A 16,131-nucleotide genomic window follows, 5' to 3' on the forward strand; every position below is an offset into this window, starting at 1 on the left:
GGTATACACACCATTTATTATGTAGCCCACCAGTGACATATGGGACAACAGGCTGTAATCAAGGCTTTCAGTTTTCAGAGCTTTGTGAATTTCAGAAACATAGATAAAAATGTGTGGAGTTGTAGCATTTCTGACGTTCACCAAATATTTTAGTTGTGATAAAATACACATGGCATGAAACTGACTACCTTAACCATGTTAAGTGTATGGTTCAGCAGTACTGTATATAGTGTTGAAGAAATCTCCAGATCTCTTTAGCTTGCCGAACTGAAATTCTATACGCATAAAAAAACAACACCCAATTATCCTTATCCCCCATCTCCCAGTCCCTGGAAACCACCATTCTACTTTGCATTTCTATGAGTCTGAATGCTCTAAATGCCTCTTGTAAGTGGATTCATGCAGTATTTTGTAAGTGACGTGTTTCACTTAGTATAATACAGGTTTGTCCACGTGGTAATATGTATCAGAGTTCCTTCCTTTAAAGGATGAATAATACTCCATTGTATATAAGAATGACACTTTATCCATTTGTCATTGGATGGCCTTTGGATTGTTTCCACTTTTGTCTTTTGTGTGTAATGCTGCTGTGACCATGGGTGTACAAACATCCCTCCTAAGCCCTTGTCTTAGTTATTTTTCTTTCGTTGCTGAGACAAATGCCCAACTACCTGAAGTTAAAGGGGGAAAGGTTTATTTGGCTTATAGATCATAGAGGTTTCAGTCCATAATCGGCTGGCTCCAAGGTACAGTGGCTGAGGGGCAACAGTTCTTGGGGCCTTAACAGTGTCTTTCTTCCCTTTTATCTTATTCAAACTACTTAGGGCAGGTGGCACTCACACCTTAAATCCTAGTGCCCTTGGGTTTAGGCCTACCGTGAATCAGTCACATACTCTAGATTCAGCCACCTCTGGAAAAGCATGGGGGCGGCATTTAGCCACAACCATAACAGCCTGCTCTTAATGCTTTTGGGCACATCACCCAGAAGTGAAGTCTCAACGCCTCTGAATTTTTTATAGGACTTCTCAGTAACAAATACCTCCCTGTAGCACATAACAAAAAGGAATGAACTCTTTAGAAGTGGTACATCCATTCCATCCATTTGGAACTTGGTTCTGCACAGTCTCATCCTTTAGAACTAGGTGGATACAAGCCGAGAAAGCCTGGTATTTCTAGGAAAGATGTGATCAGGCTCTTGCAGTGACACCCATGATCTCCCCAAACCCCTCAGGGACTCATGAAGGCCCTACTTTTCTTTCGTATAATTTCTTTATGAAATTTTAAAATTTTGTCATTCCATTGCTTAATAACCCTGTGTTAGGGAGTCACATAACTTTGCTGGTTTTTAAGGCCCTCTGTGAATTGCCCTCAGGCTGCCCTTACTCTGGAGCAGCTCACACTCCCCATAATTGAGCCAAACTCACAAGCTATTTCCCAGAATTCTGTCTCCATCTGCCCCTGGGGTCTCATTATATTGCCTAGGCTGGTTGGTCTTCAACTTCTGGAGTCCAGCGATCCTCTTGCCTCAGCCTCCCCAGTGCTGGGACTATTGGTGTGCCACTGTGCCTGACTCTGCCTTTCTTTCTTATTGCTAACAATGTTATCTCTCCTCCAACCCAAGAATTCTCTTTATCCTCCTTTTGCATTCCTTGTGATACAATCAGTCTTTGAAAGCCCCATTCAGACCAGCCACGGAGATGCACACCTGTAGTCCCAGCACTCTGGGAAGCTGAGGAAGGAAGACTGCGAGTTCAACTCCAGTCTGGACGATTTAGCACCTTAGCAAGACTCTGTCTCAAAATTTTAAAATTAAAAAGGGGGCAGGAATATAGTTTGTTGTAAAGACCCTGGGTTCAGTTCCCAGTGCTGGAAAAAAGAAAGTGCCATTCAAAGACTGCCTTCCTTAGGAAATAGTCCCTGATCCCCAGAGAAGATAATATTCTACCTGCGTATCTCTTTCTTTTTGGGGGCTAAAGATACATTACTAGGTGGCAGTCACCTGGACAGTAGTATCTGGTTCCCTTTTATCTTAGGGATTTCCAGTAACCCCACGTGGACTCTTTTATAGACAGGTGGTCCCTGGAGAAAACTTTTGGACAAATTTTGGTTTTCCAGTTATTAATTGTGTAATTGAATTCAGTAGGTTCAGATCTTAGTGAGTAGAAAGCCAAAAATAGCCAGAAGACAAAAGAATGGAGAAAGATTTATTACCTGCAGCAAATAAGTAGGGCACTGGGGTTATTTCTTAACCATTATCCTCCCTGAGAAATGGAAGCATGGAGCTTTTATTCAGAGAGCCTATACATGCTTATATAGGAATGCTTTTTAGTGATGGGCACATTCCTGAGCATGCCCAGCTCAAGGTTTGTAATTCTGGGCATGCTCAATTTAAGGTAGTTTGGAAAGAGGCAGCACGTCTCTGGGCATCCTCCATTCAAGACCGTTTGAAAGATTAAGATGGTAGACCCCATACTTCTGGGCGTGCTTAGTTCAGTATTGTAATGAGTTGAGTTTTTTCTAGGTGCCTTAAAGACTTAATTAGAGTGGGTTGGTAACTTTGGCTGGTTCTTGGCAAGTTTCCCCCCAAAAGTCTAAGGTGAAACAAAAAGAAAAAGCATTCTAAATGTGTATTAATGTGGGAGTTTGCCTCAGGAGAGGCCTGCCTCAGCAGCTAACAATTACACAACAAATGAGAAGGGACAAAGAGAAAAAACTAAGACTAGACAGGAAAAGTGTTAATAGAGTAATAGTTCAGCAGAATTGTAGTATGTCCCAGAATTCCCTTCTTTTTTTAAGACTAAATTATATTGTTTTGGATATATATGATACATTTTATTTATATACTCACTCATCTGTTGGACATTTAAGTTCTAAGAGAATGTAACTGTTTGCACATCTTGCTGTAACAACTATTGGGAATAATGCTACAATGGACGTTGGTTTGCAGATATCTTTTGGAGATCCTGGTTCAGTTCTTCTGGATGTATATCCAGAAGTGTGTTTGCTGGATCATGTGGTGATTATTTTCAACTGAGGAACCTCCATACTGTTTTCCAAAGTGGTTACACCATTTTACATTCCTTTTAGCAGTGTGTAAATATTCCAGTTTCTCCACATCCTGACATTTGTTTGTCTTCTTTCGGTTGTGACCATCCTAATGGATATGAGTTTTGATTGTATTTCCTTGAGGATTAGTGATATTGAGCATCTTTTCATCTTTTCTTTTATGCTCCTGTATACTTTTGTGCCATGTTATTGAATACTGCAGCAACCTGTGCAACTTGTGAGACCAGCTTTTTTGCATAATTGAGCACCTTGCCCTGAGAGTGGATTTAAATTAGTGGTGGTGCATGCCTGTGATCCCAGCACCCTGGGATTCAGGAGGATTCAGAGTTCAAGCCAAGCCTGGGCAATTTAGCAACACTGTTTCTCAAAATAAAAAATAAAGAAATAAAGAAAGAAGGATTGGTGATGTGGCTCCGAAGGCTGTAGGTTCAATTTCTAGTCTTGGGGCTCGAGGGGGCTACTTTGTAAGATGACATCTAGCATTACCCAAGGGAAGCAGAGGGCTCAGGTGCAGTCTGGAGGTTTGTGCCGAGGAGGAGGAGGAGAAATAGAAATCACACTGAGTCATGCTAAAGAAGGGAGTTTGGTTCCTGTGGGGTAGGAGAGCAGAGTGGAGGCCAACACATCATCTGCCTTACTGCTGATTTGTTACTGCTAAGTAGCGTCGTTAGTGTTAACACAGGAACTCAGAGAAGGAGGCCTTTGGGAGAAATATCCACCTGCTGAGTTTGGGATTTTATGGACTGTGGAAGAGGGACCTGGAAAAAGCTTGTCTGATTGGCCACAGTAACGTTCTTTGAGAAGACGAGTGGCTACTGTGGCTATCAGTAGCAAGGTGTGTCTTCAAAAACATGAGACACTGGCAGAAAGACTGACACAGATAAGCTTGGGCCTTTTTGTGGGGCATGGGTCTAGGCATGGGAACATTGATGATGTAAACTGTTAGGGGCAAACTAGGAAAAGAGACCACTTGGGAATGAATTGATAGAGACCCTGGAGGTAATTTTAGTTGTCTTTCCTTGTAGCAGAGACAGAATTTACATAAAAATCTGATATAATAATGCGTCCTTTTAAAGAGAGAAGTCCACTCCTCCATATGAAGTTGGGCAGCTATGAGTTAACTGTGTTATTAGGCAACTGTGGGTTAACCAAGTATTAGGCAAGTGTGGGTTAACTAGGTAACTGCTCTTTGTAGCATGTACCTGAGTAGCCATGACAACTTCTGTAATCTGTCACCAAAGGAGCATAACAGACTCAAAAAGTCCTGCCAGAACTCTGTGCTCTCCCCTTCTCCACTGCTCTGCTTGGTGTAAATCCTGCTTGCTCTATTCCCAGGGAAACTCCAGTGGAATTAAGCTTCGTAGATGTAAAAAGAGGTATGTTAGGGAAGCACACACTTCTAGTCAGGGCTTTTGAGACTGACAGGAGTCACTTGCTGAGCTGCTGGCATCATCGAAAGCCTCTTTTTTGCTCCTGTCTTTGTGTTAGAAGAGTTATCTGTCCAGCGTCCTCATTGTTTCCCACTTTACTTTTCAATGTGATTTCAGATCAGAGAATCAGAAATGCTGTCGAATCCACGGAGCTCTAGAAGAGGCACTGCTGATCGTGTAGGCAAAAGATGCGAACAGTGGTCACCTGTAGGAGAGTGGGGGCAGAGATCAGTGGGGAAGGGGCAGGAGGGAGTTTTCTCTGAAGATGGTAAGGGTTCGGGTTGCATTGCTCAAAATTCCTCACGTGGTACACTTAGATTAGCAGATATAACTTGGGGGGTATATGTAAATTTCACCTCAAATGAAGAAAAATAGCCTTCCACCCCCAAATATTGCATAATCCAATATTAGAATGTTTTTCGGCTCAGATTATAAGGAATCATATTTTCTCTTAGATTTGGAAAACAACCTTGAAATTTACTATGTAACTAGAGGTTAAGAGTCTTATTTTAGTAAGAAAAAAGGGATTCCCCACCCTCACCCCAGTTTGGCAATGAAAAAGTGTGAATGTTCAGTCATTTTTAATGACTCCTGAAGAATTTTGCAGCTGGTGAAGTTAGAGCTGCCTAATTGGTTTAGCAGTTCATGAAAGAGCTGTAGCCTTTCCTTTTAGGCAAAGCAGAGAAGCCAACTTCAGCAGCTCAGGCAGCAGAACAACTATGAATGAGCCTTTGCCCTCTTTTTATGGGCTTTATTTGCCCATCTTGGTGGTATTTATTTTCACAGTATGATTCAAGAAAAATTTGAAAAGTGACCAAAAGTTTGCAAAGCATTTCACTGCAAATGCAGGCACTCGCTCCTCAGTTACCACTCTACCCCAAACCCCAGAATCTATGCCTGCTTTCTAGGTATGAAGTAAGAGGTCTCCGTAGGTCTGAGCCTCCGCTGTTCACCAGGCATGTGGTGGGTTGGATGTTACACCTTCTCGGAGTTAGATGGGGCCATGTGATTTGCTTTGATAATGAAATTATCAGCCGAAGTGATGACTGTCATTCCCGAGAGGAAGCTTTAAGCTAGGGTTGCCAGATTTAACATGTAAAATTATAGCATGCCCAAATAAATTTGGATTTCAGATAAAATTGCCATTTTGTTAGTGTAAATGTGTCTTGTGCAATGTTTGAGGATACACTTATATTTTTTAAAAAACTAAATGTCACTTATTTAATTCAAATTTAATTGGGCATCCTGTATTTTATCTGGTGACCCTACTTCGAGTGCAGGTACACCTTTTATCCTGTCCTTTCCATCTCTCCAGCATATCAGTAGTGTCATGCTGCTGGGAAGGTGGCTGTTCCACAAGTCTGAGTCTCCCGGGAAACATCGTGAACAGGACCCCTGCTGACCTGCAATAAAACTGTAAAATGTACAATAAATGGCTGAAATTTGGTTTTGTTTCTCACTGCAGGACACCCTAACCTATTCAACTGATAGGGTTATTGCCTGACGTGAAACTCTACTGTATCTCTTTCTGTAAGATTGCTGCTCTCCGCTATAGCAAAGATTTTTTTTTTTTAGTAATTAAACCACCAGCCTGCCTCTTTCCCCTTCAGGTGGACTTAGGTGAAGGCAAGATTTGTTTCTGTTGTGAAGAATTTCAACCTGCCAAATGTACAGACAAAGAAAATGCCTTGAAACTCTTTCCGGTTCAGCCTTGTAGTGCTGTTCATCTTCTTCTTAAGGTATGTTGAACAGATTCCAACCCCACCAGAAAATGCATCAGTGAAATGCACAGAGAAGGCAGAGTTCCTCAAAATACTGCTGTCGTATCACTTCCAGTTAAGCTTCGAGGTATGAGTGACCCCTCACTAGTGACCCAGAGGCAGGACTGAGTGCAGAATAACCACAGATTACTGTGTGTGCGTTAAATTATGCATGGGCAACTTTCTTTATGTTCGAGGAGTCTAAGGTCATAAAAATTTCTAGGCACCCAACTACTATATACATATTTAAGTGTCTATACATGTAACATATATAGGTATGTATGCACACACGCACAGACAGCATAGCTTTTAGAAAAGCCTTTAATCACCTGCTCAGTTGTCATTGTGCCGATGTTCAGTTGTTAGTGTGAGTGAGTTGCATGGACTTACTGAGAGCTGCCATTCTGTGACACACAGACTAAGGAGAGAGGTTGGCCAGAAAATTCAGGAGAAATTCAAGAACTTTATCTCTTGTTTAATTGGTGATAACTATAGCAAGCAAAAGAAATTTAGAAACAAATTATTCTAGTTGACAAGAAAGACAGAACTAACCTTTATTAAGGAATTGAATAAAAACGGTACCCTAATTTCAGGAGCGTTAGCTGAGTTAGTGACGAAATCAGTTGGTGAACTCTGATGCATGAGCTCTTAGATTGTCTGTCACTAATGGCTTTCTTTGTTTATTTTCTGTGGGGAAGAAGAATCTCTAAGGGGGCCGGGATTCATAGCTGCCAGCCCTGGGTTATGGCAGATGTAAAAATGCCCTGCTTTCTCTGGCTTCTGCATATTTGATGCCTGAGTCACCCTAACTTTCTGAGCCAGGACTCAGGTTGGGAAAATGGGGAAAAGTCAAGGAGCCAGGACCGTAGCCATCGTCGCTTTTGGCATTGCCTTACTGCTATTCTGAGATGTGTGTTTAGAGGAGAGATGGCCTGTTTACACTCTGGCTGGCCTGGCCCCTACTGTGCCTTCAGTGGGCACTTGGGGCAGCACTGCCAGATGCTCCTGAAATAGAAATCAGTGACCACAAATTAAGCACTGTGCCGTGCTCATGGGAGGCTGGAGATAAGGAATTTCAGAAGAGAACCTCACTATTCCCCTGGAAGGCAGGAAGGTTTCTAGGTTGTGCCCTCATAGTTGTAAAAAGAAATACAGTTGCCACATGGTGTCCAGGGGAACTGGCTGCAGAACCCCTGAGAATGCCCAAAATCTGTGATGCCCATGTCTTTTATATGCAGTGGTGAGTATTTGCATATAACCCAGGGGCTTTAAACCATGTCAAGATTAGTTACAATATCTAATGTAAATATTTATGACTTTGGTTAACTGAATCTGCAGATGTGTAACTCAAGGATATAGAGGGCAGAGTGTATTGTAAGGTCAGGTCTTACTAGGACAGAGCCAGCATTTATCGAGCTAGACGGCATATAAATCCTATCTATGCATTTTCTTGTGAGATGTGTCTCTCTGGGACAGTGTTATTATTTAAGCGTATTTTTAATGTTGCATTCTGGTCATCTGCACTGAAGTAGTCTGCGGTATCATTTTTTCCGTGTTCCAGAAAGTCCTCTTCGCCCTGTGTGCTTTGAATGCCCTGACCACCACTGTCTGCCTGGTGGCTGCTGCCCTTCGCTACCTCCAGATATTCGCCACCCGAAGGTCTTGCATCGTAAGTCTAGGCAAGCGGGCAGTGTGACTTGTATCCTGCTGTGTGGTGGCTGAGCCAGCCGTGGTGCCTTTTGCCCTGCATTGCTCTTCTCTCACACCATGGCATTTAAGGCTGTTGACTCACCAAGGTGCTGTTTAATCAGGATGAGTCCCAGATCTCTGTGGAAGAAGTAGAGGACCACGGACGCATCCCAGACCCAGATGACTTCGTGCCGCCTGTGCCTCCCCCTTCCTACTTTGCCACATTTTACTCGTGTACGCCCCGGATGAACCGCAGGTATTGTTCCTAAATCCCCTCCGGTTTTCTGGGGCGCTCTTGAGTTTTGAAGGCTGAAGGGTCTGCACAACTTGAGCGTGAGCTCTGACTTTCCCCTCAAATCTAAAGAAATTTTATCTCTCAGGGTTTGTGTTTCTCTCTGTGGCTCTGGTTCTTTCTGTCTCTCTCTTTTGTCTGATAAACCAGATGAATCCAGAGAAAAGTCAAACCTTGACCTAAAGATATACTTTTTCAAGTTCGGTTAGCTTCCTAGGGAAAACTGACACCCAGGGAGATAACAGCTATAATTTGACATGATTGAGAGTTGCAGTTGCCCTGGCAACACTCCCAGTTATGCCAAATTGATGTTTTATTATAACACCATCAGCAAGTCCCAACAATCTTGAAATTCTTCCTAGATGTTAAGAAAAGATTAAAAATTAATTGCACCTTCCTGATTAAAAAAAAGATATCATACTTACATTCCTTTTCAAATTCTAGCTCAAAGTTTGGCTCTTTCTCAAATCTCAGGAATTATTTGTACAATGAGATGTCATGTGCCTTTGTCTGGTGGTTAGTGACTTCTAGAATTGAACCTCTCTAAAGAACGATTTCATTTACCCATTGAACAACCAAGCAATCAATTCTTGGCTGCTTACTCTTTGCTGGTTACTGAGATTTGAAATGCGTTAGCGCTGCTCCCTCTCCTCCAGTCAAGGAGCTCACAGTCTGAGTGTTGGAACGATCACAGTGGCACGTGAAAGAGTGATTTGGGGTGCACAGAATAGGTCTCCTAGCCTAGCGTAGTGAGGTAGTCTGCCACATGGGGGCGGCTTCCTGGAAGAAGTAACCTTAATCTGAGGTTAAAATATTCTCAGACTTATATGTGAGCCCCAAAAGAAAATCTCTATGAATTCCACGGACAAAGTAGCAACTTCTGCTTGATATTCTGGGGTGTTTTAGTTACTTTTTTTTTTCATTGCTGAGACAAAATACCTGACACCCAAAGTTAAAGAATGGAGGGTTTATTTAGCTCACAGTAGAGGTTTCATTCCATAATCAGCTGGCTTCAAGGCAATGTGTCATGGCTGACAGGCATAGCAGAGGAGAAACAGTTCATGGTTGGCAGAAGTTAGCAAAGCAAGCAGGAGGTAAGTTTTTCTTCAACTCTGGGTTTTATTTGGCCAATTAATACAGTGCCTCTTAGATAAGTTCCCCTAGAATATGATGAACAACTTCTACATTATTTTGTTTTGATCAACTGTACAAACATGTTATGCCAATAATCTTCACCATAAACAGCAAATACCATAAAATACTATATATTTATCAATAGATTTCATATTATTTTCTTTCTTTTGTTTATTATGCTTCTTAGTTATCTCTTCCTGCTATGTCTTGCATTCTTAATTTATCCTACTCTTCTAGAGATGATGTTTGGCAAACATAATGAGAAAAGCTTTTTATTGGGAAAAAAGTGGCCTCTGTACTTTTGATGAAACTAACACCAATTTATTTGCTGAATTTCAACAGAAGTTTAAATTAAATAATTTTCTGCATTCCTTTTCAGTTCTAGATTTTTAAAATCTTATACTAATAGAGAATTGAAATAAGGGAAGTGAATGTAGAAAAGTTTATGTGGCATCAAGATGTATGAACTAGGAATAGCAAAGCACTGTGTAGGTCCCTTTTACTGCATCTAGGCTGTTGGGATTACGGAGGTGCCAAACCAATCAGTGGACTGAGTTAGTAATCACCCACCCTTAATCCTAGCATTGCACCATGAATCAGTCACTCATTACAGCTCCAGCAACCTCTGAGAAAGCCCCATCTACAACTTTGTGAAGCTTTGGGGGTCATCTAGACACAGCCATAACGTGAGGCTGCACATCCTCCTTTCCTCTCCCTCTCCGTTTTCCTCTCCCTCCCTCCTACCCTCTCTCTCTTTCTTTGTACCAGAGATTAAACCCAGGACTTTGGCTCTGAGCCACTCTCTCAACCCCACCCTTTTTATTTTCTGAGACAGGGTCTCACTAACATTCTAAGTGGCCCAGGCTGTGCTCAAACTTGTGCTTCTCCTGCTTCAGCCTCCCAGGGTGCTACGGACATCTTTATTGTTGAATCCCTATAGTATGGATAGAGTTAACAAATAAATTCGGTACCAGGCTTGGAGTTGTTGGAAAAATATTTTCTAATGCGCAGAAAAGCCCTCTGTGCCCTTCAAATAGGTCTCACCCAGCACTGTTAATGTTCCTGTGTCAAACCTCTTCCCTGCCCTGCCCTGTCCATCTGACCAGGAATAGGCAGAGAGAACCACAAAGCCAGAAGGTGGCAGCTGGGTGGATGGTGTTCTGGTGAGGACTGAGTTAGTTTCCTCTCTGTTGAGGAGTGGACTGCTGACTTTCTGAAGTCAAGATTAGGGTGGCTTCCTTGTCTGTTAGGAAATGAGCCGGGAAGGAAAGGTGCAGAAGAGTCACGTATTCTGCATATACCACAGGACTGGTCTGCTAAAACTATAGCCTGGTCACAGGCTGTATGGTGAGGGTGTACTGGAGGGCGGCGAAAGTGACTGCTCTTTTGTGGTTGGGAATCAGCTGCCCTCTTCAGTGAGAATCCTGACTCCCTGAGATTGTGGGTGAGCATTTGGTTGACCTCTGAAGAGGCAATGGACAGATTCAGTTTCCTGCAGTGACAGAAAGGGAAAGTGACTCATGTGCTTCAGGAGTCGCCCACGGGTCCTGTCATCTCCCTGCCTTGCTTTCTCCTCTCTTTTCTTTCCTTCTCTGCTCTGCCCTAGCAGTGCTTGTCAGTGTGTGTATCTCCACTCTCTGTGGACTTAGCTCCCACGTAAGATTTGTCCCTCTGAGCCCCTGGCCAAATCTAGGTTGAGAGAAGGCAGGCAAACCTCTCATCAAGGCTTTTACTATTCATAGTTTTCCAGAAGGAACATGGTGGCTTCTAGAAAACTACTCTGTGAGAAAGAAAACACTGCCCAGTTGAAATTGCGTGCCTGTCTTAGATCCTGTCTCCAGTGGGCTTACTTTTTGAAATTCTACCAATATCAAGGGGCAGTTCACTTTTCTCTTTAAGACGGCTGAATTCATATTTAGACATATATTCTAGCTAGGGTATTTTTAAATTTTTTTTTCTCATTGAGTTTATTGGTACATTTAGGTATACAGTACAGTTACATTCATCATTGGGATCTTGTACCTTTACATGACAGGTCTTGGTTCTCACTTTTTCCCCATACCCCTGCCCTCCCTTCACCCCCTCCTCCTTTCCCTATTTACAAAAAAGGTATTTTAAAATTTGATGGACTTTGCTAGTTGCCCACTATAAATCAACTTTATAAACACTTGCTCTTTCACTCTAAGTGGTAATTCTTTTGTAAGCAGGCAGCCAAAAATAGTCACGGATGCTTTTGTTCATGTTTCCACAGCCAGGTGTGTTGAGAGCTTGCACCACAAAAGCTGATCGTTTCTTGTAAGGTATTCTGACCTCTCAGAAGAGTTCTCTTTATTTAACTTCTATAAATACAGCCACTTTGTGCTTCCCTACCCCTTTGAGAAAGGGCTTCTTCTCAAGTTACTGTCATAAGCAGATGTCTGACTACAGCCAAGTCTTCCGTCCACAGCTGAGTTATTTATTTTGCAAATTGATTTGTAAGTACAGGAGTGGGCAGTGCATTGCAACTCCCTTCTCCAGGCTGTCTCCCATTTTCAGAAATAGAGTTAGGAATCAAACGAGTAGCAGCTGTGCTGTGCAGTGCCCAGAGACAGGGAGAGAGGAGCATAGTTCTCTGGTCAAAGACGTCTTCATTGAAGCATTATTCCTATGTTATTCAAGGCTTGTTTGTAGCATGGAATCAGAATGCATTCCTGTGCTCTGTTTGAGTGTCCTGTTCATCTTCAGGCTTATGAGCCTGAGCCAGTGCAAGTTTCTTGGAGACTAATAAATGTGAGAAGCCCAGGCTGTGGAGTGTCTTCAGGTGTGACCCTGGGCTGGTTTCTTACCATTTTCGTGCCTCAGTTTCTTCATTTACTTGTACTGTCGCTTGGCTGCTTATGAGATAGTGAACACTGAAAACTTTCTATAAAAGTAAAAGCTTAGGCCATTAGTATAATAGCGTATCACAAAGAGCTTTTATTTTTCCTAGTTCAAGAGGCTGGAAATTTCAAGATCCGGGTGCTAGTAGGCTTGGTCTCCAGTTCAAGATGGCAGCTTTTTGCTGTGTCCTTCAGAAAGAAGAAAGGTTGCATCCTCACATAACGGAAGCGCAAAGTAGAGATAACCCCATCTCCACAGGCTCTTTTTATAGTGGCATTAATGCATTTGTGAAGGCTTTGCCTCATGATCTAATAAACAGTTTTGCAAATGCTCTACCTCCAGAAACATTGAGTGTTTTACTTAGGGGGTCTTTCTGCGTTTTTACATATTCTATATGTGAGTCCTCTGTCCAAGGAATAGCTGGCACAATTTTGTTCCCCATTCTGTAGGTTGTCATTTCACTCTGTTGGGTGTTTCTTTTGCTGTGCTAAAGATTTTTAATCTGATGTGATCCTATTTGTTGATTCTTGGTACTGTCTCTTATACAACTGGGGTTCTGTTCACAAAGTCCTTGCCTACATTTATGTCTTCAAGAGTTTTTCTTTCTTTTATCTTCCAGTAGATTGTTTCTGTTTTAACATTTAGACCTTTGAACCATTTTGATTTTAATTTAGTGTATGGTGAGACGTGTGTCTAGACTCAGTCTTATGCATGTGGACAGCCAGTTTTCCAGTGTCACTTATTTAAGAGGCTATCTTTCCTCCAGTGTATTTTTGGCCCCTTTGTCAAAGATCAAATAGTAGAATTCTGCATCCTCTATTCTGTTGCATTGATCCACATGTGTTTTTGTGGCAGTACTATTTTTCTGGTTTTTGTTTTTAATCACTGTAGCTTTGTAATACAACTTCAAATCCAGGACTGTGATGACTCCTTGTTTTTCAGAACTGTTTGTGCTGTTCGGGGGTCTCTTCTGGTTCCAAATTAATTTTAGGGTTGTTTTCCCTAGGTCTTCAAGGAATGTTGTTGATGTTTTGATTGGGCTTGAGTTAAATCTATGTATCAGTTTGGGAAGTATGGCCATTGGACAAGGGTCATTCTGCCTATTCAAGCACAAGGGATATCTCTATATTTTCTGAAGTCTTCATTCTCTTTTCTTACATACTGTAGATTTTACTGTAGAGGACTTTCATTTCCTTGGTTAGGTTAATTATTAAATATTTAATTTTTCTTGATGCTACTATAAATAATATTATCTTCCTAATTTCTTTCTCAGTAAGATTATTATTAGTGTACAGGAATGCTATTGATTTTTGTATCCTGTTACATTGCTGAATTTGGCTATGAATTCTAGGAGTCTTTTGGTGGAAATTTTTTGGTCGTCTATGTAGAGGACCATGTCATCTGTAAATAATGATAATTTGACTTCTTCCTTTCTCATGCATATCCCTTTTATTTCTTTCTCTTGTCTGATTGCTCTGAGTAACGTTTTGAACACTATGTTGAGCAGGAGTGGTGATTGTGGACATCCTTGTGTTTTTCCTGATTTCAGAGGGAAAGCTTTCAGTTTCCCACATGGAATATGATATCAGCAGTAGGTTTGCCATAAATGTCTTTAATCAGATTGCTCTAAGGTCCTTCTATCCATATTTTATTCAGGATTTTTATCATGAAAGGATGTTGGATTTTGTCAAAGACTTTTTCTGCATCTAATGCACAAAAATAGATGATCTGGATCTATTGAAGTGATTTTTGTCCTTGCTTCTCTTTATGTGATGGATTATATTTGTTGATCTGCATTCTCTGGGACGAGCTTACCTTGTCATGATGTATGATCTCTTTGGTGATTTGTTGCATTCTGTTTGCCAGTATCATGTTGAGGATTTTTGCATCTATGTTGATTAAAGAGGTTAGCCTGTCATTCCCTTTTTTTGGTTCGATCCTTGTCTAGTTTTGGAATTATGGTAATGATAGCTTCTAGAAATGACTTTGGGAGTACAGTATGAAATTCCATTTCAATTTCATTGAAGAGCTTGAGGAGTATTGTTATTAGATCTTCCCTGAAGATCTTGTAGAATTCAGCAGTGAATCTTTCAAGACCTTGGCTCTTCTTAGTTGATAAGTTTTTTGTTACTGCTTGAATTTCATTGCCTGTTATTAGATTATTCAGAGTTTTTAATTTTTCTTGGTTCAATTTTGGTAATTCATATGTATGTAGGGACCTATCTTTCTGAATTTTCCAATTTATTGCCATACATGTTTGTGAAGTAGTTGTTAATAATCTGGATTTTGGGAATATCCATTGTGATTTGATCTTTTTCTTTTCTTTTTTCTTTTTGGTACCAGGAATCAAACTCAGGTTCTTGTGCTTGCCAGGCAGGTGCAGCACCGCTGAACTACATCCCCAGCCCTCATCTTTTTCATTTTAATTACATTGATTTGATTCTTTTCTTTCCTTTATATTTTTGCCAAGAGTGGCTAAGGGTTTGTCTACTTTGTTTATTCATTATATTGTTGATTTTTTCAGTCTGTTTTGTTTATTTTTGCTCTGAGTTTCTTTCTTGTATTAGCTTTATATTTGTATTGTTCTTGTTTTCTAGGACCTTGAGGTGCTTTAGGTTATTTGGGCTTGCTGTTTTTCTGATGTGGGCATTCACAGCTATAAACTTCCGTCTTAGAACTGCTTTCATTGTGTCCCATAAGTTCTGATATACTACACTGACAGTATTATTTATTTATGTATGTATTTATTTATTTTTGAGACAGGGTCTTGCTTTGTAGTTCAGGCTGGCCTTGAACTCACTATGTGCCCCAGGCTGCCTTTGAAATCAGAGCAATCCTCCTGCCTTGCCCTCCCAAGTGCTGGGATTACAGCTGTGCACCACCATGCCAGGCTTGGCATTATTGTTTAATTCTAGAGACTACTTTATTTCTTTCTTGATTTCTTCTGTGACCCATTGATTATTCAAGAATGCATTATTTAATTATGCATTTACAGAATTTCTGCATTTTTTTTGCCGTTGAATTCTAGTTTCATTGCACAATGATCTGATGATACACATTGAATAATTTAAACTCGTTTGCATTTACCTAACCTTGCTTCTTTTGCTAGTATGTGGTCTATTTTGGATAAAGTTAATACACTGCTGAGAAGAATGTGTATTCTATTGTTTCTGGGTGGAACGCACTTAGATGTCTTCTCAGTCCTGTCTTCTCAGTCCATTTGTTTGAAGGTTTGGTTCAACTCTGTTATTTCTTCATTGACTTTGTAATGTAGCTGACCTGTCTCTTTGTGATGGTAGGACACAGTAAGTCCTGATTTACAAACAAGTTCTGTTCCAGAAGAATTGTTCTTAAGTTGGATTTCTTTGTAAGCCTACCCATAGCCGTGAACTGACAGTGTATTATACAGTACATATGTGAAACTTTGTAGTTTGAATGCTCCTAAATCAGGCAGGAACTACTCTATTGAGAACCCCAACTATAATTGTATTGATGTTTATTTTATCTGACCTTTTATTAAGTTGAATGTGCTGTTGTTTGATGCATATATGTTTATAATTGTTATTTCTTCCTGTTGAATCATTTCCTTAACCAATATACAATAAGTTCCCAACTTATGAACAATTGATCTGCAAACTTTCACAGATAAGAATGGACCTTGCATTATAAACATTTGTAGATGTGAAAAAATTACAGAAGTAGCTCACATATCTGCCAGGCATTGTCACAGTTGTGCTGCTGTGTGCTTACTGTGCAGTGTGTTAGTGGACAGTAATGTAGTCAGAGCCCAGGAGGTCCAGAAACAAGAAGAAAAGTAGTGATGGGCTGGGGATTTAGCTCAGTTGTGAATTTTTTTTTTTTTTTTTTTTTTTTTTTTTTTTTTTTTTTTTTTTTACGGGGG

The 16,131-nt window shown here is 40.8% G+C and overlaps 1 protein-coding gene across 1 annotated transcript in view; it reads left to right on the top strand.

The window, feature by feature from the left end:
- The window catches only part of Fam189a2 (family with sequence similarity 189 member A2), a 75,605-nt gene that overhangs the window by 47,519 nt on the left and 11,955 nt on the right, over positions 1 to 16,131 (top strand). The window contains exons 4-6 of the mRNA XM_010605875.1: positions 6,107 to 6,235; positions 7,818 to 7,925; positions 8,068 to 8,201. Coding sequence (XP_010604177.1) covers positions 6,107 to 6,235; positions 7,818 to 7,925; positions 8,068 to 8,201 — 371 coding nt within the window. The remainder of the gene's footprint in view (positions 1 to 6,106; positions 6,236 to 7,817; positions 7,926 to 8,067; positions 8,202 to 16,131) is intronic.

Source organism: Fukomys damarensis, unplaced genomic scaffold (genome assembly GCF_012274545.1).
Source record: "Fukomys damarensis isolate Sample0158 unplaced genomic scaffold, DMR_v1.0_HiC HiC_scaffold_31, whole genome shotgun sequence".
NCBI lineage: Eukaryota > Metazoa > Chordata > Mammalia > Rodentia > Bathyergidae > Fukomys > Fukomys damarensis.